Source organism: Poecilia latipinna, unplaced genomic scaffold, assembly GCF_001443285.1.
Source record: "Poecilia latipinna isolate Pla-1442-1.1 unplaced genomic scaffold, P_latipinna-1.0 Scaffold489, whole genome shotgun sequence".
In the NCBI taxonomy this organism is placed as follows: domain Eukaryota; kingdom Metazoa; phylum Chordata; class Actinopteri; order Cyprinodontiformes; family Poeciliidae; genus Poecilia; species Poecilia latipinna.
Window position 1 is genome coordinate 56211 of NW_015113105.1, and position 25108 is coordinate 81318.

General features: G+C 43.7%; 2 protein-coding genes across 2 annotated transcripts in view; both read right to left on the reverse strand.

Annotated features, from left to right (window-relative positions):
• The window catches only part of LOC106952037 (zinc finger protein 106-like), a 27126-nt gene extending 7424 nt beyond the window's left edge, over positions 1–19702 (reverse strand). The window contains exons 1-23 of the mRNA XM_015039893.1: positions 19609–19702; positions 16914–16996; positions 16565–16626; positions 13860–14054; positions 11237–13012; positions 10746–11154; positions 10578–10647; positions 10339–10493; positions 10132–10192; positions 9128–9424; positions 8421–9051; positions 7422–7522; positions 5368–7279; positions 4877–5285; positions 4722–4791; positions 4483–4637; positions 4276–4336; positions 3272–3568; positions 2565–3195; positions 1626–1666; positions 796–941; positions 591–725; positions 390–506 (exon numbers count right to left, since the gene is read on the reverse strand). Coding sequence (XP_014895379.1) covers positions 390–506; positions 591–725; positions 796–941; positions 1626–1666; positions 2565–3195; positions 3272–3568; positions 4276–4336; positions 4483–4637; positions 4722–4791; positions 4877–5285; positions 5368–7279; positions 7422–7522; positions 8421–9051; positions 9128–9424; positions 10132–10192; positions 10339–10493; positions 10578–10647; positions 10746–11154; positions 11237–13012; positions 13860–14054; positions 16565–16626; positions 16914–16967 — 7785 coding nt within the window. The 5' untranslated portion in view covers positions 16968–16996; positions 19609–19702. The remainder of the gene's footprint in view (positions 1–389; positions 507–590; positions 726–795; positions 942–1625; positions 1667–2564; positions 3196–3271; positions 3569–4275; positions 4337–4482; positions 4638–4721; positions 4792–4876; positions 5286–5367; positions 7280–7421; positions 7523–8420; positions 9052–9127; positions 9425–10131; positions 10193–10338; positions 10494–10577; positions 10648–10745; positions 11155–11236; positions 13013–13859; positions 14055–16564; positions 16627–16913; positions 16997–19608) is intronic.
• A 609-nt stretch (positions 19703–20311) lies between these two features.
• The window catches only part of pacc1 (proton activated chloride channel 1), an 11605-nt gene continuing 6808 nt past the window's right edge, over positions 20312–25108 (reverse strand). Inside the window, exons 3-8 of the mRNA XM_015039898.1 lie at positions 24838–25047; positions 23029–23183; positions 22083–22225; positions 21200–21341; positions 21018–21125; positions 20312–20923 (exon numbers count right to left, since the gene is read on the reverse strand). Of these exons, the coding sequence (XP_014895384.1) occupies positions 20762–20923; positions 21018–21125; positions 21200–21341; positions 22083–22225; positions 23029–23183; positions 24838–25047 (920 nt within the window). The 3' untranslated portion in view covers positions 20312–20761. The remainder of the gene's footprint in view (positions 20924–21017; positions 21126–21199; positions 21342–22082; positions 22226–23028; positions 23184–24837; positions 25048–25108) is intronic.

Genomic DNA, 25108 nt, shown 5'->3' on the forward strand with positions numbered 1-25108 from the left:
TAGCCAAAACTCCTCAATGGCAAAGTTTTAGCTTCACCCGGTTCAGATTTACTGCCATTAAATTCTTACAATGTTTATTTTCTTATTTAATATAGCACTGAATTGTTTAATTGCATTTTTTATGTACTTCTAGTGTTGTACAAAAATGGTGTATGTGGTTACATGAAAACTCTGAAGAATGTACCAATTTTTTAATTAATCATCAGAATAATTGAGACTAATTGATTACTAAAATAATTGTTAGTTGCAGCTTTACATAACTGTGACTTTAATTTTCCTTATTTTTTTCCCCAGAAAAAAAATCTAAAATATCGGCATTAGATGGAAGCAGATCAGAACCAATAAGAGATTCAAGGTGTTAAATACATGTGACACTTTGTCTTCCTCACCTTAAGGTTAAAGGTCACCACGGTACCATTTGCCAGACCGGCGTATAACGTCTTCCACCGGCTGTGAAGGCAGAGGACTCGGTCGGACAAAGCGAACTGTTGCTCAAATTCTCGCGTCTGTAGAAAACATTGAACATGAGGGAAACATCAGCTTCTGAGCGCGGCTCCAAACGAGAAAGTCGGATGAGAACAGATTCCAACCTTGAGGCTGTAGCAGCGGATGGTCTGGTCACTGGAGCCGGAGTAGAGGCGATGGTGCAGGGATGGAGCCGCGGACACCATCAGGCAGGTCACTTTGGAGCTGTGACCCTCAAACACACCGACGCATTTATGGCTCTGCAACAACAGAACTCCATTTAACTCCAGAAAGAGATGATGGGAAGCGAATCGGTGAGCGGTCACCCACCACCAGGTCGAAGGCCTGGACGGTCCGGTCTCCGGAGCACGTGTACAGCAGCCCGTTGTGGATCTGGAGGGCGTTCACCGCCTCCTTGTGGCCGCAGAACGTTCCTTCAGTCGGGACCTCGTCCTCCCCACGGTCAGAGAACGCGTCTAAAAATACAGATATGATGCAGAAATACATACATGATACAGGAAGGAGGAGGATCTTATTTCACCTCTCTGCCTTTTCAAACCTTTGCAGTTTTGGTTGCTTCACGACAAACTTTTCATGTTAAAAAAATTGAGTACTCGACTTTTTTAATGGTTGTTTATAAGTTTGTAGACACTGCATGTTCTGGCGTCGATTCGATGCAGCACCAGCATGTCTTGCTACTTTAGTACTGATCCGATATTGAATCCGATATTGGCATTGTCAATATTTTGGATCGATAGGCCTTCTGTACTATGACGTGCTCATAGACTGAAGAAAAGGGGTTACATGATACCAACTTCCCGTCATGAGAACAAAAGAAATGTCAACAGGGTGTAATAAGTTTTTTTTTTAATTATGTTCAAATAAATCAAATAATTGTTGAGATTTGAGCATTTAATAGAATAACTAACCATAAATCATACAAACGCTAAAGTGCAAAGAAAATTTGACTTATTTAAGGTGATGATTGAGCAAAACAATCCAGGAGTAAACAGCTGGACAAGCTGTAACCTAACTCGGTTTCTCAAACAGTAGATGAAAATGAAGCAACATATAACTTCATAGCTCGGATAAAATTACATTAGCTGAATTATTTCCGATAAATAAACGTCTCAAAATGCTGAAAATGTATGATAACGTACCTGATGAGGTCCTGGGCAACGTGATGGGAAAAGGCAGATCACTGTGGAGACAAAAGCTTCTGACATCAGACTCACTGCTGAGAGGAAACAATCACCTGGTCTGCAACTTATGATTCCTTACACTTTTTAAAACGTCATTTTAAAAATTTCAAGCATTTCTTGTCATTTCTACAAGTATTTATTTTACTAGACTTCTTTTCTTTTCTAATCAAATAAAAAAACTAAGGTTAATATTTGTACAAAAGAAGAAAGTATAACTTGCATACATATGAGAACGACCGTTCGTTCCTACAATAAATATTTCTGTGGTTTTCTTGAGATGAGCAACAATGATTCTGAGCTGATCATAGTTTGGTGATGATGGGAAATTCATCTCTATGAAAAACTATTAAGAGCAAGGATGCTTGCTGTCTGCTTCCAAACATTTCATATTTTTATTTACATTACATCTTTACAGCTCAAATTCAAATGTGAAACTGAGCGGAATAAAATCAGCTTTGTTCCTGTTGACATAAATTTCCAAAATTCGATATAGCATTGGCTTTAATATTGTTTTTTAATCTTAATCTTGACCTGATTACAACACAAAATTTACTATTGTGGGGTTTTTTATTTTATTGTTTTTATGTTTTTTAATATTTTCAAGTATTGAGCACTGGTCCATTTTTAATCAAAATGTTATATTTGTGTGTTTTTTGCTTGGCAAGAAAGCTGACTCACTTCAGTGTAGCCAGATCTACCTAATGGCATGAATAAAGCTGATTGATTGATTGATTGATTGATTGATTGATTGATTGATTGATTGATTACCAACATGACAAAATCTGACTCAGCGAACTGTTCTTACTCTTCTGCTGCTTTGTGAGTCGTAGATGTTCAGCCTTTCAGATAAAACTCTGGAAAAATGTAAACACATGGATATTTTCCAGAATGACCCACCTCTCAGAGGATTTGCACAGGTCCATGTCACTGGTGGAGGAAACCTCGTTGCACGCCAGGCTGTGTGGCTCAGATTGACATTGGTCTGGGAGCAGAGGTGGAGGGGGCGGAGCTTGGACGAACGCCTCCTTCTGAGGCTGCTGATCCGCTGCGGCGGCATCAAGGTTCTCTGCGGGAGAATTCCACTCCGCCTTTTCGGTTTTCACGGCCAAACATGGCGCGTCGAGCGTTTTCCTGCTCCCCTCGTCCGTCGGCAGGCTGGAGGTGCTGACCTGGGAGCCGCCGCTCGGCCTCCTGCGCTGCCGCAGCCACCGTGGCCGGGACGCCTCTTCGTCCATCTCCGTGTCGCTGCTCTGGAGCTGCTCCGCTCCCTGGGCCTTATTCAGCACCTTCCTCTTCTTCAGCTTCCTCACGCGCTTTCCGTTCCTCAGCTCAGACGGAGAGGCCGGCAGGTTAAACGCCGCCGCAGGCTGCGCTGACTGGACGTCGGTGCCATCGGGGAGCTTCGCCGAGGTTTTCCACGGAGCCTCTGAAGGCCTTTCGGACTTTTCAATCTGTGCTGTTAACTTCCCTTTGCCGTCTGGAGGTTCAAGGTTTCTGTCAGGAGAGAACCGCGAGCTGCAGGCAGCACCTGCAGAGATCCGCATGTAAACTGATTAGATTTCATTAAAATAATCCTCTAGCCTCTGATCGCTAACCGGTCTTACCCAACGGGTTTGTGTTGTCCAGGGTGGTGCTGTGAGCGCAGTTGGTGACTGCGCTGTGATCAGGGTCCAGTTCGGAACTGACGCAGACCGGAGACTGGGGCTCCTCCTTGATGACGACGGACAAAGGAAGGCTGGACGAAGGAGGGGAGGTGCACTCTGCGGCCCGATGCGGACTGGAAACGGCCGTGGCCGGAACCGGGGGACATTTGGCACAGGAGGATGACTCAAGCGGCTCCGCTCCAAAAGAAACCAAGTGGGTTTTTTTTGGGTTGGCCTCAGGCGTCTCCTCAATAGTACCTAAAAAGACACAACAGAAAGTCAATCCATCGTTTCCCACACATGCTGCGCCTTGAGGAAGCATCCCAGGTTTCACCAACTCAAATTTAAGGCTTTTTAAGATTATTAAGACACAAATTTAAGGCCTATATCTCCACAGAAATGTTCAAACGTCGTCCAGCCCACTGGCGATAAATTTGCACTCACTCATGACAGATGCAAAAAAGCTAGTTAGCAAGAACATGTTAGCAGTGGGTTACCATCTGGAGTCACATGCAGTGAAGATGTCTGAGTTGCTGGCTACAGCTTATATTACACTGTCAGGATAATGTGACAGTTTTAACAAATATGTAAAAAAATACATTTCTTGTTCATGACAGACTGAAGCTTTAAAACAGCTTCACCTGTGAACTGTCTGCTGTGTTTGTTAAACTAATTAATTCTGTTTGTTCACTGATGTTCTCTTAAACCTCCTTTACACAGAGACATACTTTTTTTTTTTAGTTATTATTAATTTACTAATTAAATCACTTCTGTACTGGACTTTATAAACAATGTAACAGCAACACAGAAAAAAAGTTAAAGTGATATGAATACTTTTGCAAGGCACCACAGGCTGTGACGCCTGTTCAGGTCACTTTCAAAATACTATAAACAAATAATTCTAATTTTCAATGGTGTAATTATAATAACGTTATTTTTAATTGTATATATTTATTTTTTTTTACCTTGCATGCCTTTAAGCAAGTCTATCCGTTTGTTTCTCAGTGAGCTCATCTCCACAGTAATCTGAAGGGGAAGACGACACACAGCCAAGTTAGGGATGTACAAACTCACAACTAGCAAACTAATACACTAAATAACTCAAAACGTTGAGACAAATATAACAAATCTACCATGATACAAACAGAAGAACCGAATGTTACTTTCATTACCTGCTGTTTAACCACTATGAGTCGCTGCACCTCCAGGAAGGCCGCCTCCAGCGCCGCGCGGGCCTGGATCAGGTTGGTGTCCACATTCTGCAAGGACTGACTCAGCTCCTCCTCCCGCAGAGACACTGCAAGCAGCTGGTCGATCTGCAGGCGCTCTGCACCAAACACAGACAGCACCTCGGTGTCGGTCACACTGCGGTGTGTGTGGAAGAGTTTGATGATCGAAGATGGAGACAAACCTCTTTTTGATTTGACTTTTCTTCTCTTACTGTCGTGCTCCAAACAAGACAACCCTGTGCCGGTGGAGTCCTGAACGAGATGGGGGGAGAACAAAAGGTGAGACGTGTGGGAAAATGCAACAGTAAGGATGAGAGAGGCTGCTTCACAAACCCACCCCGGCCGCACGCCGCCGCTTCCCTGTCCCGTCGCACTGCTCCGCCCCAGAGCTGCTGTCCCCCAGCGTCAAATCAAATCGCTGGAGAACCTTCGCCGTTGCGCAGTGTAGAATGCCTTTCTGGTTCTTCGCTTCCTCTTCCGGCTGAAGCTTCTGCTTTTCTGAAGCGGAAGGAAGTGTGGAGCTCGACTCCTCCTTCTTCACCGCCTCCTCTGACTTCAAGGGTCCGAACACTGACGAATGAGGCGCCGCAGGTGCGAGGCTGCTTTCTGACAAGGAGCGTTTGCGAGATTTGCTCTCGGAGGTGATTTCCATCAACGACTCCCACTGGAAGCCCTCAATGAGTGGCAGACCGTCCTCCTCCTGGCTTTGGGACTCCTGCTCATATGGCACCATCTCAATCCCAAACCTATCGAAGCACAAACTAAACATGTTAATTTAAATTTTAAAAAAAATAACCGAAAACTTAAATTCTGAGAAGCGACATTCACCTTGGCATGCCTTTCCCCTTGTCCTGCATCTTTCGGACCTCCTGATAGACCTGGTCCCAGTTCACGGAGCGGCGCGCGCTCGCCGAGTTGATGAGCTGCCTCACAGTCGGCTTGAGGCCAGAATCCTTTTCCATGTCGCTTCGCTTCGACTCGCTGAGGTTTCGCACGCGCCTGGCGATGTTCAGGTTTGGCTCGTGACCGGCTGCTTTGCTCTTGGAGCTCATGTGCTTGGTGAGGTCCCGCTTCAGGACGGGGGGGAGGTCCAGTTTGGACAAAGTGGTTCCGTCCGACCCCGAGGCGGCGTGCGCCTCGCTGGTTCTGCCGGCGTCGCTCTCCGAGCTCGGCCCGGCCTCGGAAACCTGCATGGCCTCGGCCTGGACCGCCGTGGGGCTTTGCGTCTCCGCTCCGTTCCTGTTCTCCTCGTCCCTTTTGGCTGTGGACGCAGCCTCTGCTCCCTCTGCGGTGGAGGTGCTCACGTGAAGGGACTGGACAAAAGTGCCGTCTTCTGCAGAAGCCGACGGAGCTTTTTCTTGCCTGAACGCAACAGCCGATGTCGCTTTTCCAGAACTTTCACTCGCACTTCTCTCTTTAAAAGGTTCCCCCTGATTCTGTTGCTCCCCAAGGTGGTGTGACCTCTCCAAAGAGCCTTTTCTTTCAAAACCAATCTGCCTGACTGCGCGAAACGACTCCGGAAGGCACTGCTCCTGCCTCGATGTGAGGTACCCAACAGGCACCTTGGTCCCACTTTGCTTCCCGCCTGGTTTTGACTGACTGGAGGACTTGCTGTGCTGAGCGTCACCTTTAGCCCCAGAAACTGAGGAACTCTTCTGATCCACTTGCAGTGATGGTTTATTTGCCTTCTCGCTACAAAAACCAGACGCACCGTTTTGGTTGCCATCTCTCTGAGAACCTTTAGAGCCACCACAGCTTCCGTCACCGACATGGTGGGTTTGAGTTTTGGGTTTTATCGGCTGCCTCCTGTCCTCTTCCACGTTTTGCAGACTTGAGTCCACAGGTGCACGCTCACATTGGGGGTGTTTCTGAGGCTTCAAAGCCTCTTGGTGGTTCTCTGACGTGCTTTGGTGGGGCTCTACGTGCGATCCGGACGCAATGGGGTACGGTGACCAGCGACAGCTTTTGTCCAGCTTTGGATTGCTGCCGAGTGTTTTAGAGTTTTTACCGTGGTAGTCTGAGTCGGCCAGTGATGCCTCTCCATTTTGGAGCCTGGCATGCTGCTGAGCATTTCTGAAGTTTCCTTTGCCTTCAAAGCGTGTAAAACTCTGGCCTAAAAGATTTGTTGCGTTGGTACATACAGGATTACACCCCATGAAACTGTGAGGCCTAGCCTTTGGGGCGTACCTGGCGATGTTGTTGTGACCATAGAGCCCATTGCTGCTGCCTCCATTGCTGAGCCAAGGCAGTCGACTTTGCTGACCGCCGTTGCCCCACATCCTGTTGCCATCCACCCTGTTGTTGGAAAACTCTACAGTTGCCCATTTCTGTAAACGGGGGGGTTCCTGAGCGTGCCACGTGGCGCTCCTGCCCTGCTGGTTTTGATGCCAGTATCCCTCATCCTCTCTGCTGCCGTCGTAATAGCTGCTCCTGTGCCAAGACCTGTGTTGACCGGGTCCACCGAAGCCCTGCGGAGGAGCCTGCCACATGCGCTCCAGGCGGTAACGTTCCTTAAGTTGGTTTAGCCTCTGCTGAAACTCTTCCTTTCTCTTCCGTTCTTCTTCTTCTTTCGCCAGCCTAGCAGCTGTAGCCTCCTTCTCTTTTCTAAAAAAAAAAAAAAAAAAAAAAAAAAAAAAAAAATACAACAAAGAAACGGACAAATCTTCAGCTTGGTTTGAACTGTGAATGGTGACCATTGGAAACACAAAAATACTTTTTTTTTTTTTTTTTTTTTTTTTTGCTCAGTAAATTCGCTACACAAGCAGTTCAATGATATCAATACTTTTCCAAGGCACAAAGCTGTTGAATTTATTATTTTTATTCTAATTATTATTGGTCATATCAGCTACATTTTTACATTATCCTAATAGCTCCAGTTGGACATTTCTCAAATTCTTNGATAAATAAACGTCTCAAAATGCTGAAAATGTATGATAACGTACCTGATGAGGTCCTGGGCAACGTGATGGGAAAAGGCAGATCACTGTGGAGACAAAAGCTTCTGACATCAGACTCACTGCTGAGAGGAAACAATCACCTGGTCTGCAACTTATGATTCCTTACACTTTTTAAAACGTCATTTTAAAAATTTCAAGCATTTCTTGTCATTTCTACAAGTATTTATTTTACTAGACTTCTTTTCTTTTCTAATCAAATAAAAAAACTAAGGTTAATATTTGTACAAAAGAAGAAAGTATAACTTGCATACATATGAGAACGACCGTTCGTTCCTACAATAAATATTTCTGTGGTTTTCTTGAGATGAGCAACAATGATTCTGAGCTGATCATAGTTTGGTGATGATGGGAAATTCATCTCTATGAAAAACTATTAAGAGCAAGGATGCTTGCTGTCTGCTTCCAAACATTTCATATTTTTATTTACATTACATCTTTACAGCTCAAATTCAAATGTGAAACTGAGCGGAATAAAATCAGCTTTGTTCCTGTTGACATAAATTTCCAAAATTCGATATAGCATTGGCTTTAATATTGTTTTTTAATCTTAATCTTGACCTGATTACAACACAAAATTTACTATTGTGGGGTTTTTTATTTTATTGTTTTTATGTTTTTTAATATTTTCAAGTATTGAGCACTGGTCCATTTTTAATCAAAATGTTATATTTGTGTGTTTTTTGCTTGGCAAGAAAGCTGACTCACTTCAGTGTAGCCAGATCTACCTAATGGCATGAATAAAGCTGATTGATTGATTGATTGATTGATTGATTGATTGATTGATTGATTGATTACCAACATGACAAAATCTGACTCAGCGAACTGTTCTTACTCTTCTGCTGCTTTGTGAGTCGTAGATGTTCAGCCTTTCAGATAAAACTCTGGAAAAATGTAAACACATGGATATTTTCCAGAATGACCCACCTCTCAGAGGATTTGCACAGGTCCATGTCACTGGTGGAGGAAACCTCGTTGCACGCCAGGCTGTGTGGCTCAGATTGACATTGGTCTGGGAGCAGAGGTGGAGGGGGCGGAGCTTGGACGAACGCCTCCTTCTGAGGCTGCTGATCCGCTGCGGCGGCATCAAGGTTCTCTGCGGGAGAATTCCACTCCGCCTTTTCGGTTTTCACGGCCAAACATGGCGCGTCGAGCGTTTTCCTGCTCCCCTCGTCCGTCGGCAGGCTGGAGGTGCTGACCTGGGAGCCGCCGCTCGGCCTCCTGCGCTGCCGCAGCCACCGTGGCCGGGACGCCTCTTCGTCCATCTCCGTGTCGCTGCTCTGGAGCTGCTCCGCTCCCTGGGCCTTATTCAGCACCTTCCTCTTCTTCAGCTTCCTCACGCGCTTTCCGTTCCTCAGCTCAGACGGAGAGGCCGGCAGGTTAAACGCCGCCGCAGGCTGCGCTGACTGGACGTCGGTGCCATCGGGGAGCTTCGCCGAGGTTTTCCACGGAGCCTCTGAAGGCCTTTCGGACTTTTCAATCTGTGCTGTTAACTTCCCTTTGCCGTCTGGAGGTTCAAGGTTTCTGTCAGGAGAGAACCGCGAGCTGCAGGCAGCACCTGCAGAGATCCGCATGTAAACTGATTAGATTTCATTAAAATAATCCTCTAGCCTCTGATCGCTAACCGGTCTTACCCAACGGGTTTGTGTTGTCCAGGGTGGTGCTGTGAGCGCAGTTGGTGACTGCGCTGTGATCAGGGTCCAGTTCGGAACTGACGCAGACCGGAGACTGGGGCTCCTCCTTGATGACGACGGACAAAGGAAGGCTGGACGAAGGAGGGGAGGTGCACTCTGCGGCCCGATGCGGACTGGAAACGGCCGTGGCCGGAACCGGGGGACATTTGGCACAGGAGGATGACTCAAGCGGCTCCGCTCCAAAAGAAACCAAGTGGGTTTTTTTTGGGTTGGCCTCAGGCGTCTCCTCAATAGTACCTAAAAAGACACAACAGAAAGTCAATCCATCGTTTCCCACACATGCTGCGCCTTGAGGAAGCATCCCAGGTTTCACCAACTCAAATTTAAGGCTTTTTAAGATTATTAAGACACAAATTTAAGGCCTATATCTCCACAGAAATGTTCAAACGTCGTCCAGCCCACTGGCGATAAATTTGCACTCACTCATGACAGATGCAAAAAAGCTAGTTAGCAAGAACATGTTAGCAGTGGGTTACCATCTGGAGTCACATGCAGTGAAGATGTCTGAGTTGCTGGCTACAGCTTATATTACACTGTCAGGATAATGTGACAGTTTTAACAAATATGTAAAAAAATACATTTCTTGTTCATGACAGACTGAAGCTTTAAAACAGCTTCACCTGTGAACTGTCTGCTGTGTTTGTTAAACTAATTAATTCTGTTTGTTCACTGATGTTCTCTTAAACCTCCTTTACACAGAGACATACTTTTTTTTTTTAGTTATTATTAATTTACTAATTAAATCACTTCTGTACTGGACTTTATAAACAATGTAACAGCAACACAGAAAAAAAGTTAAAGTGATATGAATACTTTTGCAAGGCACCACAGGCTGTGACGCCTGTTCAGGTCACTTTCAAAATACTATAAACAAATAATTCTAATTTTCAATGGTGTAATTATAATAACGTTATTTTTAATTGTATATATTTATTTTTTTTTACCTTGCATGCCTTTAAGCAAGTCTATCCGTTTGTTTCTCAGTGAGCTCATCTCCACAGTAATCTGAAGGGGAAGACGACACACAGCCAAGTTAGGGATGTACAAACTCACAACTAGCAAACTAATACACTAAATAACTCAAAACGTTGAGACAAATATAACAAATCTACCATGATACAAACAGAAGAACCGAATGTTACTTTCATTACCTGCTGTTTAACCACTATGAGTCGCTGCACCTCCAGGAAGGCCGCCTCCAGCGCCGCGCGGGCCTGGATCAGGTTGGTGTCCACATTCTGCAAGGACTGACTCAGCTCCTCCTCCCGCAGAGACACTGCAAGCAGCTGGTCGATCTGCAGGCGCTCTGCACCAAACACAGACAGCACCTCGGTGTCGGTCACACTGCGGTGTGTGTGGAAGAGTTTGATGATCGAAGATGGAGACAAACCTCTTTTTGATTTGACTTTTCTTCTCTTACTGTCGTGCTCCAAACAAGACAACCCTGTGCCGGTGGAGTCCTGAACGAGACGGGGGGAAAACAAAAGGTGAGACGTGTTGTGTCTGGAGGTGGGAAAATGCAACAGTAAGGATGAGAGAGGCTGCTTCACAAACCCACCCCGGCCGCACGCCGCCGCTTCCCTGTCCCGTCGCACTGCTCCGCCCCAGAGCTGCTGTCCCCCAGCGTCAAATCAAATCGCTGGAGAACCTTCGCCGTTGCGCAGTGTAGAATGCCTTTCTGGTTCTTCGCTTCCTCTTCCGGCTGAAGCTTCTGCTTTTCTGAAGCGGAAGGAAGTGTGGAGCTCGACTCCTCCTTCTTCACCGCCTCCTCTGACTTCAAGGGTCCGAACACTGACGAATGAGGCGCCGCAGGTGCGAGGCTGCTTTCTGACAAGGAGCGTTTGCGAGATTTGCTCTCGGAGGTGATTTCCATCAACGACTCCCACTGGAAGCCCTCAATGAGTGGCAGACCGTCCTCCTCCTGGCTTTGGGACTCCTGCTCATATGGCACCATCTCAATCCCAAACCTATCGAAGCACAAACTAAACATGTTAATTTAAATTTTAAAAAAAATAACCGAAAACTTAAATTCTGAGAAGCGACATTCACCTTGGCATGCCTTTCCCCTTGTCCTGCATCTTTCGGACCTCCTGATAGACCTGGTCCCAGTTCACGGAGCGGCGCGCGCTCGCCGAGTTGATGAGCTGCCTCACAGTCGGCTTGAGGCCAGAATCCTTTTCCATGTCGCTTCGCTTCGACTCGCTGAGGTTTCGCACGCGCCTGGCGATGTTCAGGTTTGGCTCGTGACCGGCTGCTTTGCTCTTGGAGCTCATGTGCTTGGTGAGGTCCCGCTTCAGGACGGGGGGGAGGTCCAGTTTGGACAAAGTGGTTCCGTCCGACCCCGAGGCGGCGTGCGCCTCGCTGGTTCTGCCGGCGTCGCTCTCCGAGCTCGGCCCGGCCTCGGAAACCTGCATGGCCTCGGCCTGGACCGCCGTGGGGCTTTGCGTCTCCGCTCCGTTCCTGTTCTCCTCGTCCCTTTTGGCTGTGGACGCAGCCTCTGCTCCCTCTGCGGTGGAGGTGCTCACGTGAAGGGACTGGACAAAAGTGCCGTCTTCTGCAGAAGCCGACGGAGCTTTTTCTTGCCTGAACGCAACAGCCGATGTCGCTTTTCCAGAACTTTCACTCGCACTTCTCTCTTTAAAAGGTTCCCCCTGATTCTGTTGCTCCCCAAGGTGGTGTGACCTCTCCAAAGAGCCTTTTCTTTCAAAACCAATCTGCCTGACTGCGCGAAACGACTCCGGAAGGCACTGCTCCTGCCTCGATGTGAGGTACCCAACAGGCACCTTGGTCCCACTTTGCTTCCCGCCTGGTTTTGACTGACTGGAGGACTTGCTGTGCTGAGCGTCACCTTTAGCCCCAGAAACTGAGGAACTCTTCTGATCCACTTGCAGTGATGGTTTATTTGCCTTCTCGCTACAAAAACCAGACGCACCGTTTTGGTTGCCATCTCTCTGAGAACCTTTAGAGCCACCACAGCTTCCGTCACCGACATGGTGGGTTTGAGTTTTGGGTTTTATCGGCTGCCTCCTGTCCTCTTCCACGTTTTGCAGACTTGAGTCCACAGGTGCACGCTCACATTGGGGGTGTTTCTGAGGCTTCAAAGCCTCTTGGTGGTTCTCTGACGTGCTTTGGTGGGGCTCTACGTGCGATCCGGACGCAATGGGGTACGGTGACCAGCGACAGCTTTTGTCCAGCTTTGGATTGCTGCCGAGTGTTTTAGAGTTTTTACCGTGGTAGTCTGAGTCGGCCAGTGATGCCTCTCCATTTTGGAGCCTGGCATGCTGCTGAGCATTTCTGAAGTTTCCTTTGCCTTCAAAGCGTGTAAAACTCTGGCCTAAAAGATTTGTTGCGTTGGTACATACAGGATTACACCCCATGAAACTGTGAGGCCTAGCCTTTGGGGCGTACCTGGCGATGTTGTTGTGACCATAGAGCCCATTGCTGCTGCCTCCATTGCTGAGCCAAGGCAGTCGACTTTGCTGACCGCCGTTGCCCCACATCCTGTTGCCATCCACCCTGTTGTTGGAAAACTCTACAGTTGCCCATTTCTGTAAACGGGGGGGTTCCTGAGCGTGCCACGTGGCGCTCCTGCCCTGCTGGTTTTGATGCCAGTATCCCTCATCCTCTCTGCTGCCGTCGTAATAGCTGCTCCTGTGCCAAGACCTGTGTTGACCGGGTCCACCGAAGCCCTGCGGAGGAGCCTGCCACATGCGCTCCAGGCGGTAACGTTCCTTAAGTTGGTTTAGCCTCTGCTGAAACTCTTCCTTTCTCTTCCGTTCTTCTTCTTCTTTCGCCAGCCTAGCAGCTGTAGCCTCCTTCTCTTTTCTAAAAAAAAAAAAAAAATACAACAAAGAAACGGACAAATCTTCAGCTTGGTTTGAACTGTGAATGGTGACCATTGGAAACACAAAAAAATCTTTTTTTTTTTTTTTTTTTTTTTTTGCTCAGTAAATTCGCTACACAAGCAGTTCAATGATATCAATACTTTTCCAAGGCACAAAGCTGTTGAATTTATTATTTTTATTCTAATTATTATTGGTCATATCAGCTACATTTTTACATTATCCTAATAGCTCCAGTTGGACATTTCTCAAATTCTTCAAGCAAGACAGAGATCAAGACAACATGTGTAAAAATAGCACTGGAGCAGAGCGACTTTTATTTAAACTTTAGGTTGGAGAAGCTTTTTACCATCAAATTTTTTTTTTATATTCCACACCATCAAAAGACTGAAAATGTGGTGTGTATTAATATGTCCAGAAGGCATTAGGTTGGAGCCCGGATCTGTTTGAACTCTGTATTTGCGGTCGTGCCTTTTCTTTTTTAGCCTGCAGGCCTGACATCTGACTCCGGCCACGGCTCAGTGTGAAGCTGTGGCTAAAACAGGCCTGGAGGCGCCGCACAGCAGAATATGACTATACATGGCATATGCTGACAAACTACAGCTTGTTGACTCACGTCTGTTCACATCTTAGTTACATCTTGCAAACTTTGAAAAACAAAGTTTGTGTTTATAAGTCACTGCGTCTGGGGTGTTTTCACCAAAACTAATCAGTCTAAAGTGGTTTTTACCTTAAATGATGCTGTTTTGCTAACACATGTATACCATATTAGCTAACATTTATTTTAAGCAGTGAATCTCATTTTACAGTAGGTCGGACAGTCGGCTCACCTGATCTGCTCTTTTCTCTTTTCAATCAGGTCCACCAGAGTCTGGTCGAAGTATTCCTCGTCTTGGTCGTTTCCGGCCCGCTGTTTGTCCGCCGCCTCCACGTTTTGTTTGTGCGTGGCGCTGGAGATGTGGCCGGCGTAATCGGTCAGGCTCACCATCTTCACCTTACACACTCTGCACTCGTGTCCGCAGTCCCTGGGGAGGGAAGGTGACAGGGGGGCTTCAATAGTTCCCGCGGGCATGGCTCTGATCCGGTCTGGTTACAGATTGCTTTTTCCACCTGAAGAGCAGGCAGCTGCACACCCTGGCTCTACTTTCTCCAACTTTGAAGTCTTAAAAAACTCAGGAAAGGAGATTACTCGACAATCCTTGGTATAAATTATCCGATTCGTCTCTCGCAGATCAGGAGGTAGCTAACTTAGAATTTTCTATAGGTAGAGTCTTAATCATCCTGATCTTAGCGTTTCCCCTGTTCTCAGCAGGCCGTAGGTGGCAGAGCAGCCGGGCCGGACCGCGGCAGCACGCTAGTCTAAGATGTTCGGGTCCGGCCGCGCGGCACAGCGCTGGGACGCGTGGGGGGAAGAGAGGCCGGCGCCCTCAGCTCAGTGCGCCTTCATGATGGTGTCCGCTGCGCTCTGGTGCTTCAAGGCAGGCACCGTCTCTATTTGACCTCTCTCCTCGCTCCGAATGCCACAGCCCAGAGCCCCTCCCGGATGACGGCATGTGTTAGGTCTGGAGATCCCGACCACCAATCGCCATGCGGAGCCTGTGAAACCGAAGCCCAGTGCAGCTGCTCACAGCCTCCGTTTTAAACCTCTCCCAGGGATGCCATCCTGTAATGCTGAGGGGCCAGTTGCTTTCCTGGCTCGTTCTCAATTTCTCCTGCAAATCTGTGTCATGGGGTGGTAACACTTTGAGGCGTCTCGTGCAGCTGGCGTGCAGCACTGAGATCGAGTTACGCGTTTCTGACACAGTATTTCTGCTTCGGCTCACGACTGCTCCATTTCAGCCACTTGACTGTAAGTGTGTCAGGTCATCAAAACACACCGACACATTTTAACAGTAACTATTAATGTATATCTTTATTCTGTGACGGCATATTAATGTCAATGTAGATGGGGAAAAAAAAAAAAGAGTACATTTTCACAAAAACAAATTTTGATTTTGAGATTCATTTTGGAAATTTTCTTTAAAAAAAAAACTTGGATACTTCTGACTTTGGAAAGTTGATATTTGCAAGAAAAAACTCAGAAATGGTAAATTTTTGTCTCCATCTGCAATGGCCCTAACATACGGAGCCCCAACAGGGGCAATAATGTACTTATCAGTTCATGTGCCATAACTGCATACTGTAAGCTATGGGGTAATAAATCATCTGACAGTTTTGATTGTGTCTCTTTTCTGTTGCTGGTCTGAATGGTTTAAAGGGCCATTTCCATCTCAACCTTACACAAACAGACATAAGCATGAATTAATAAATCAATTTTCAATCAGTTTTTTGCACCAAAGAGTTAATAATAAACACTGAGGCTCTTTACATGTGTATATATTTGAAATTTAAGTTGACATTTGAGACTGTATGTAATGTAGACCAGCAAATATTGCAGTAAGCGAGGGAACGCAAAAGAAACATTTTTCCCCATGGCCTGTTTTGGGCTCTGTATCTATAAACCTGGCTTAACTCGGCGCTGATCACGCACGTCTCCTTTCACTCAAACTGTACGATTCGCAAGGTGGCATTTATATGGGCCCACTTTAAGGAAACGTTTCCAGAGAATAGGACACCGACGAACACATAAAGCATAAACGCCTCACCACTTGTTCAGCTCACAAAGCGAACTGTCTAAAGCGTGACAACGGCCCTGCCCCAATACTCACACTACTCCATACGCCCCTCTAAGAAGTGTGTACTCAGTCGAAGTACACATCGGGGTTCAAGTATGCAAGTTGCAAATGCAAAATTGGAGATTTGGTACAGTACGGGTTACGTCATGGATGTAACTGCGACATCCAAAATGGCGGCACTTGGTCGCTCTTTTGGGATTTGTACTGCAAACGAAAGAACAACAAGAAGCAATGGATTTTAAATGTACAAAGCAGGTGTGTCTGCTTTCCAAAGTCATTGTAGGAGATATTTGGCTGCTGTGTTATGACTTGTTGAATACAGAGCAAGTTCAGTCATATCCACACACGTACAGCAGAAACAAGGATTACTTTAGTACTTTATGTTTGAAAACTGATTCTCCCGTAACGCACACAACTTGCTCGGTGCCATATTTCTGCCTTTTAATTCAAAATGTCACATTCAGCCATGAATTTGTGCACACACTCGAAAACCTGCAGCGGGAACTCGCATGTGAAGGACCACAAGCGTGGAAGTGTGAGTTTTGGGGACGGGGCCCTCGGCAGCCTAAAGGCTCCACCTGAACACCCTTTGAATGCTCAGTATCAACACTAAGCCTCACCACCAGGCCACATTCTTTCGGTCATCTAAGCGGGAGTCACGAGATGGCCCTTGACTTCTGGCCTTCACGCCTGTTGTTCCGGACAGATTGTGTCTAAATATACGAGCCGTGGCTCAAACAGCTGCCAGCGGCTACCGACATGTGCTCATCAGCACACGTGCAAACAGATTTCAACAAAACTCCTTAAGGTTGAACTTAAACCTGAAACTTTATCACAGTTTCGACAGGAAGTGAGCTCACCGGCCTTTAAGCTTCTCCAGCTCCCGGTGGTGCAGCATGCTCCTCATGTGTTCATCCATCTCCTGCACATGAAGCAATGAAACGCCGTTCACTTAGAAATCTCAAGTTGTTTTTAAATGATTTACATTTTTTTTAAGTGAAGGCATTAACTTGACTTTTATATGAATGTATTGAGTAAATACAAAAAAAAAGAGCCCAGATGTGTATATAAATGTCTCTCTTTTTTTTTTTTTACAGAAGATAGGCTTTCCGTAATCTGTACACAAGGAGACACTCATAAATAAAAGGTCATGTGAGGGTCATAGCACCAACACGGTCATGGAGTAAGTCACACGTCGGGGTTAATTACCTGCTTGGAAGCGCAGACGGTTTCACACAGGATGCACTGTCTGTGTCTCGTCATCTTGAATGCAGGCGGATTTCAGCCCATCACTGTCCAAAGGGAGAAACTGAGTCAAATTTAAGAAGCTTAAATAAAAGAGGTGAACTGATTGCAGTTTTCTGGACGATCGCAGATCTTTAAAAAGACTGGAAGATGATTGTTTGTTTGTTTACAACTGACACCGCTTAGTGTTATAAGGTAGAGGTGAAGACATAAAATTTAAAGAATCGCAATTTCTTCTCTCAGGAATTCAGAGTCAGTTTAAAATGCTCAAAAAACATTTGTCTGCTTTTTTTTTTTTTTTTTCAAAATTACATTTTGAATAATTCTTTACTTTTTTATTAGTTAATATTTTAAATATTAAACACTCATTATTTAATATTTTCATTTAATAAAAAACAGGCAGCCAAGCCAACCCAGTACTGGTGCTTTAAGTTATAGAATTTTACACGCAAACTTTGTTTTTATCCAAATAAAATTTGATTTTAAATATATGTTTTATTTAACAGTCTTTTCCTCTTGTCACTCACATAACTGAAACATAATCTCTATATGGTTTGAATAGAAAAATCGTTTTTGAATCGAAAATTGTTTCAGAATCGAATCACTAGACGCTGAAAGACTCGCATCTCTATTAAAAGGTGACAAAACACTTCCAGTGTCTGGTTTTTTTTTTTAGCCTTTTGTCACATTTTAAAACTTTTCTCTGACAGGACCGAGGCTGATTTTTAGACCTTTGTGGAATCAAATAAGATTTGTTTTACATATCACTGGATTGCTGATCTCTTAAAATTAGGGAAATCTGGATCAATAAATCAATCAGTGCACTGCTAATTAATAACATATCATATAATATAAAGCAAAGTGACGATATTAACTGCAAACTGTGTGCTTTTCCAGAGCTGCTCCACAGCATCTGATGTTTTCCTGCAAGCTGAGACCTCAGATTCTTCAAATGGGTCAGGTAAGACAACACTGATCTATTTAATGCATCATCATCATCATCATCAGTGTCACAATCCAAATAGAAGCAGAGTTCAGCCCGAGCCCCGATTTCATTCCAGGGTGCTGATAGAACAACTTTGTTGCCAGATGGCAAAGAGAGTCACGTCTGGACTCGTCTGCCGCTTCCAAACGGGGCAAGGATTTAAAACCAGCCCGGAGTTAAAGGTGACGCCAAACATCAGCTTTCAAAACACAGACCTACACGTTAGTGAGTTCAACTGAGATAGTTTTGAAATCTGTCCATCTGAGAAGATATACCTAAATGTAACTTTGTCACATCTCACCTTTCAATTAAAAACAAATAATTATATAATTGAAAGTCATAATTAGGTAACTATATAAAATAAATAATGCATTTATAATCAAAGCAAAGCATAATGGAAACTAAAAATCTTCAAAATTTTTAATAAATAAAACATATGTAGTAGCCATACACTTGTTATTTTTTTGGTTTACCAAGGTTTTAAAAAGTAACCCAGAACTGCAACAGCGACCCATCATAGTAACTATATGTTTTAAAGTTACATTTTCAGAGAATGTGCCAAAGTTCCCAGGCTTCATAAAACACAGTGACAAAGCAAAGAATAGCTGTGACTGACTAATTTATCAGCTAATATCAGCTTGTTACACTCTTGAGTTTAAATCAAAAAAGGCCAGAAAAGCAAAGAGATAAAACATTTAGCAAATAACTCTTGAAAACTTTCTAAATTAGTGGAGACTTATTTTTTACGTTTGCAAAAAGCCTAAGTAACAAAATAAAACAAATGTTAAAAAAAAAGCATCCGTTAAAATTGTAATATTATGGGGGATTTTTAGTACTAGGATAAATGTTGAACGTCCTGTTTTAAATAAAAGCAAATATTCTGAAATCATTTAGTCTGGGATTCAACACCTGCAGCTGCCAGCTACAGTAAGGAATCTTAGAAGAAAATTAGAAGAGTTTCTAGATTTAGTTTGGCTTCCAGAGGAATAACATATCATTGAATTAAATTGTCTCTACTTTTTTTTTTTTGCATTTAGCAATACCCTAAAAAAGCAAGACTCTAAAAAGTCAAAACATAAACTGCATAATACAATTTAATTAGCATGTCCTAAATATCACTACAGCACAAAAACAAGCAGCTAACAACAAAGAGAGGAGATAGCTAACTAACAGTTAGTTGCAGCAACCAACACAAAGTTATATTACATTAGCCTTACAACATTTAATGTATTCATTTAGGAAATGTAATCAGTGCTTAAGTAAACCATTTATCTGACTGTTATTACCTTTGTTTCCAAAAGAAATTTACTGATTTGGGTAGAGGGTCGCAGAGGCTATGAACTAGCTAGCAAAGCTATTTAGCTTTGCTTCTAAGAATGTGAAAAGGATCCGGGAAATTTCTAAAATACACTCCACAGCTCCAGGTGTAGCTAATTATAAATTGTGTATATGCCTGCAACATGTAAAGGGAATAATACTCAGCAGAGGAGTAAGTTAAAAAAGTTCCCTTCTGAGCTAAAGCTAAAGCTAGCAAGCTAGAAACAGCTTGTTTTACCAGCTCCACCAGTTTCACCTCTGCTCCACCTAGATATCTTATTGTATTGTCGTGACAAGAGTGCAGCTACATAAACTTTTTATGTCCACAGTAAGTAATGAAATATGGCTGTCGTTTACCTTTATAAGCTCCAAATGTGTGTTTACTGCAGAAGCTAACAACATCCTCCTACGAATCCGCTCTCGTAGTGAACCACATCCCGTGATGCGTTCAAGAGAACAGTCTGTGTAGGAGCATCGAACACCGTCAGAAATTACGACTTTCCCCCAAAAACAAACTAGTAGGTCATCACTTACTTTGCTACAATTCGATTTATTTTATGTGCATTTTTCTTTAGCTGCCAACTGCGTTTGCGTATAATGCAGCTTTTTAAATTAAATTAAATTTTTTGCTACATATTTAAATAAACACTGGTTAAATCTTGTTAAAACTTGTTAAATCACATTTGGAGACAATACTTTGGGCATAAAATCCAATTTATTTTCATCAAAATGGAACTATATGAATAGTAACAACTAACAAATTCATAATTTAAGTCAACTCTAACAATGACCACAATGATACTTTTTCATCAACACAAAAAGTGGAAAAAGAAAACAAAAAATAAATGAAAATTGAACATTTTTTTAAAAAATGTATACATTTTAAAATGTATACATTTTAAAACATTTTTTAAAAAAAAGTTCAATTTTCATTTATTTTCTGTTTTCTTTTTCCACTTTTTGTGTTGATGAAAAAGTATCATTGTGGTCATTGTTAGACCACAAGTTCAAAAAAAGTTCAAAAGTTCATTTTTTGATAATCCCTTTTGAGATAATCTATGAAATGTTTCAAACATTTTTATGTGTTAAACAAAGTACATAAAAGAGAATCACTACACTACTCCCTTTTCAAGTTATCTAGCACAACTGTTTCTCAGTTTCACAAAAAAAAAAAACATACAAAAAAAGTTTAAAGAATCTCATTTCTCAGCAACATTGCTGAGTATGTGCAAAGTTGTGTTCCCCAGGAATGTTTAGAAATGCAACAAAATATTTCACTTTTATAAAGAAAATACAGCCACAGTGAATTGGTGAATCTAAATTGCTAAAACGTAGCTAGCTCTGTGTGTGCAAAATTTACATTCCAATCCTTAGTGTAAATTACTCTCCAATTATCAAAAATATATGTATATAACAGCGTTAAAAAAACAGCATGTGTGATTAAAAAAATCATTCACTTGAACATTTCTCTCCATGCCAGCATGTGCGAGCAGTTTTCCTGCGTTGCGTTTTAGCTTATCGAGTTTAGCTCCCTTGCTTTGTGCTTCAGGTGCCTCTTGCGCATCTTAATAATCCATTTTATGGTGAGCTTGGCAAAATTTGCAGCCTTGAAGAGAGCCATGAAGACGACACAGAGGATGCCGATGGAGCTCCAGGGATTTGCAGTCACTATCTGCATAGACAGAAGCACAGCTGACTTGAACACTGACAGACACACGTGTGCAGGCTATTCTAGCGAGGGTGACAATATCTCTGGGAAAACTTACCAGCCTGATTTCCTGAATGTAAGGATCTCGCCACTCGAAGACAACAAAGAAGAGCTGAACCGTCTGCTCTGATTCAGACCTCTTGTCGTTGAATTTCACCACTCCCGACTAGAAGAACGAACAGAAATCGTGAAAGCGCAGCCTCTGATAAAGACGTCTTCGTGTGCGTAAGCCGGTAATACCTCTTGCCGAAACTCCACCGCTTCGCTGCGTCTGCCGGACGTTTTCACGAGAGACATTTTGACCCAGGTTCTGAATCCTCCAGAGAATGTCCACATGGAGTAATTCCGCTCGCAGTCCCTCATGAACTCGGACTTGTTCGCGCTTGAGGTGCCGGGAAAGAGAGGAGACATGAGCTGCCGGATTCAGACTGGTTCAACTTCAGACGCCTTGAAAAAGTGTTTATAGCCCTTAAACGTTTTCACGTTTCATTGCAACTACAAACTTTACTGTGTTTCATTGTCTGGACTTTGAAGAACCTCCTTTCGGTGGAAGACTTTCAGGGTAAAAACTAAACTTAAGGTGACAATTAGGTGAGAAAATTCAAAGGGTATGAATACTTTTCAAGGCTGTGCAGCTGTTTGATCACACATTTCAGAAGATAAAGGTGAACTCCCAACAACCTAGAGGTTTAACTTTTAAGTCAATTTTTACCTAACGCGATCACTTCCCTGCGATATCCAGCTGACATTTTACTATCCGTGCCTGTTCTTTTACAGAGGTACAAACATTTCGACGCCAATAGAGTGATGAGGGACAGTTTGTGAAACGCACTGTTCAGCCAAAGGTTTACTTTGCGGTGATAAAACATGCAAGAATTAAACCAGTCGGATCTTGTTTCAGAGGCGTTTCTATTTTTCTACCTAACGTATAAACGCTTACTCCACCTGATTGAAGAAAAAGCTGATTGCTTTAAGTTCAACATTATCTTACGATACAATGAATAGACGGCCTGAAAACGTGACGAAGGTACACAGAGGCAGCATCGGCAAAGACTCGATTGTCCGTGGCGGTTATCTCTCACGGCAAACAAAGCAGGATCAATACTTTAGAGTTTGCGTTTACCTTTCAATCAAGTCACTGAACTTCGCAAAGAGCATGTATGAAATGGCACTGAAGTCCTCCTGGGTTTCATTCTGGCTGAACTGCATGAAGATCAGCTCTTTGTTTTTCACGTCCGATGGGCCACGGACCACCACGGCCCGTTTCTGTGACACAACAGGAGAGAGAGACGATGTGTGGCTGTAAATCAACGGCGACGGTTCACATAAAAAAAAAAGTCAAACCACTTAAAGGGAAAGTATTGTGTGTTTTCATAGCACAGTCAATTGATTGTGCTACCTTCAGTTTGTATAAAAATGCTGCATATGTTAAATATGACTTAAAAGAAATTTGATTAATGCCTTGAAATAGGACCTCCGTCTCTTTAAGAAGCTGCTGTTCTTTCTGAAACGCCACCCTCAGGAAGTCATCACAACATGGCTCCTCTATTAACCCTGCAACAATGTTTTTTCCAGAACTTTTCTGAGCTCAGCAGATATGAAATTCCACCAGGTATTTGCTAATTGGTGCTGACTAGTTTGAAGGAGCTCAGTGGGGGAGGTGGAAGCTCAAAAGAGTGAAAACTGCAGTTCAGAGGAGGAGATTTGTCTTCGAAGGCGGGGCTAGGTCCACCCAGGCGTTTTGAACAGCTGAATGGTTGCCAATGGAGATTAAAGGATTTCTCAAACATGCGTCAAAGAATCAAAGCAACACTCCAGGTATGTTTTTGATGAGGGAACAATATAACATGACATAAATCTAATTCTGCCCCTCTAAAAGTTTTTCCACATTTTTTCCTATTAAAGCCACAAACTTCAGAGTATTTTGGGGGGTATTTTATTTGACAGCCCTTTGAAGAAAGGCCTCCATTATCATCGAATATTTGAAAATTCATGTTCAAAGTTTCAAGGGGTGTGAATACTTTTTCGGGTCACATATGTTCGACTGAATCAATGTGTTCACAGCGTACCTGTTTGCGCTCTGTGAACGGCCCAAAGTAAGTGACCTCTGTGATCTCACAGTCCCCTTCCTGAGGCGTACCAGGGTCCACTAGAGGTGGGATGTTGTCATGGTAGTGATGTTTGCAGCTCAGCAGCTGAGCACCGTCAGGAAACAGAGCGATACCTGCTCAGAGGCAGAAACAAAAATACTTTGAATTTTTTATAGTTCAGACACTCTGATAGGATACATACTACAGCAGCTTTAGAGTGGACTTACTTGATTTCATTTGATCTTTTACTTTGTGTTTGAATTCGTTTTGTTAATTTTTTTTTCAGACGCTGCGGTTTTTCTTGTTTTGGATCAGTTGCCTGGCATTGTGCGTTTCAGCGCTGATGGTATGTAACGTGACGCGATACAATAAAAATGTGTTATATCCATGTTTAACACCTTCGCTTGCTCGTTATTATTTACACCGACTTGACTGCCGGTGCTAAAAAGTAGGTGTGAAGCAAAGCCTTAAAGTGCCAAATACTCTCCGTCTCTACTATGTAAACACGCCTCACAAACTGTTCATTGTACCTCGACAAAATTTACCCAAAGACAAACACTTTCTCCACAGGAGGAAACATAATTAGCAGCCTGGATAATGGTTGCTTATGTTGTCGTATCACAACCACAATTCTCAGAGTATTTCATGAGGATTTTATGTTAGAAAACAACACGAAGCTGAGTATAATTAAGAATAATCATGTCAGTGTAATTGGTTGTGTGTCTCCACACATCTGGAGAATGTTTTACTCGTCGTCGTCACAAAACAGCTCAAGCTCAGACAGTTTGTAAATCAATCTGAACGGCTTTTATCAAATCTCGTCACAAACTCTTAATCAAACTCTGACCTGAACTTTGAATGGGCCACTCTAATCACTCTAATCACCTTTACATTGTGTGACCTAAGCCGTTCCTTTGTATCTCTGGCGTTAGCATTTTGCATTTGGATTGGTCTTTTTCGGCTTTCTTCAAGGATCACATTGTTCTTAGCTTCATCCATGTTCTGCTCCACTGGAATCAGCTTCCCTGTCCCTTTAGGCGTGACGCAGCTGCCACTGTGTTTCACATGTCAGACAGAAAGTTACATTTCTGTCTCATCTAGCCTTCAACCACATGTTTTTGTCCATTACATGACTTAGGGAAACCTAAAAAAAAGAGGAATGCTGATGGCTTTCCATTTGCCAGACTCCCAGATTTGGGGAGTGAATGACAAATATTTATTCTATACAGTCGAGACACCCCTGGACATTTTTTTAATAGGGGTGCCCAGACCAGGCCAGTAGAAATTTGAATCAATTAATTTATTTTGTATTTATTTATCTTTTGGATTTTGCATGTATGTCTTCATTGAAGAGGATGACTCTGTATTCCTTTCAGTGACATGAACATGATTTTCTGGAAAGACAAATGGGGCGGCCCAACATTTTTCAAACAGGTCACGGCCCCCTGTGATCCTCCCTTGGCAGCACCACTGATTCTATCACCACTTTGCCCCAGTACTCCAAAGTTACCACGGCTCTCCTAATAAAGCCTGACAATTCAGATTTCATATTTGGGTCATGGATTGAAAGATGGTCAATGATATGTTGAATGATATGTTCAACTTTGTTTTTTTTACTTGCGACTTCATCACCGCTTTATTCCTCATATGTATGGTGTTTTCTTTGTCCTTTATGATTCTGTATGTTTATTTAGTTTTCTTTTTCTGCATTTGTAAGTTGTCCTACTTTGTGTTGGTTTATCATTAAAGTTTGTGGTGCAACATGCGTTGTGCTGCATTCATACGAACCAGGAGGGGAGAAGGAGTCCACTTCCTTGTAGCTGACCGACATGACAGGCTGACTGAGTTTGTTCAGAAAGTCGGAGATGGTTTGGTAGGCCAGGAAAATCGCCACGGCAGTCAGCACCAGGTAGATGAAGATGAGCAGCACGGTGAAGACGTTCTTCATGCAGGTTTTGCTGAATCTCCGCGGTGGACTGTTCCCTCGCATGTCATCCTCTGAAGAAGAATAAGGAAGGGTTAAAAACATGAGGGCAAACAGAAAGTGATGCTTTGAGAC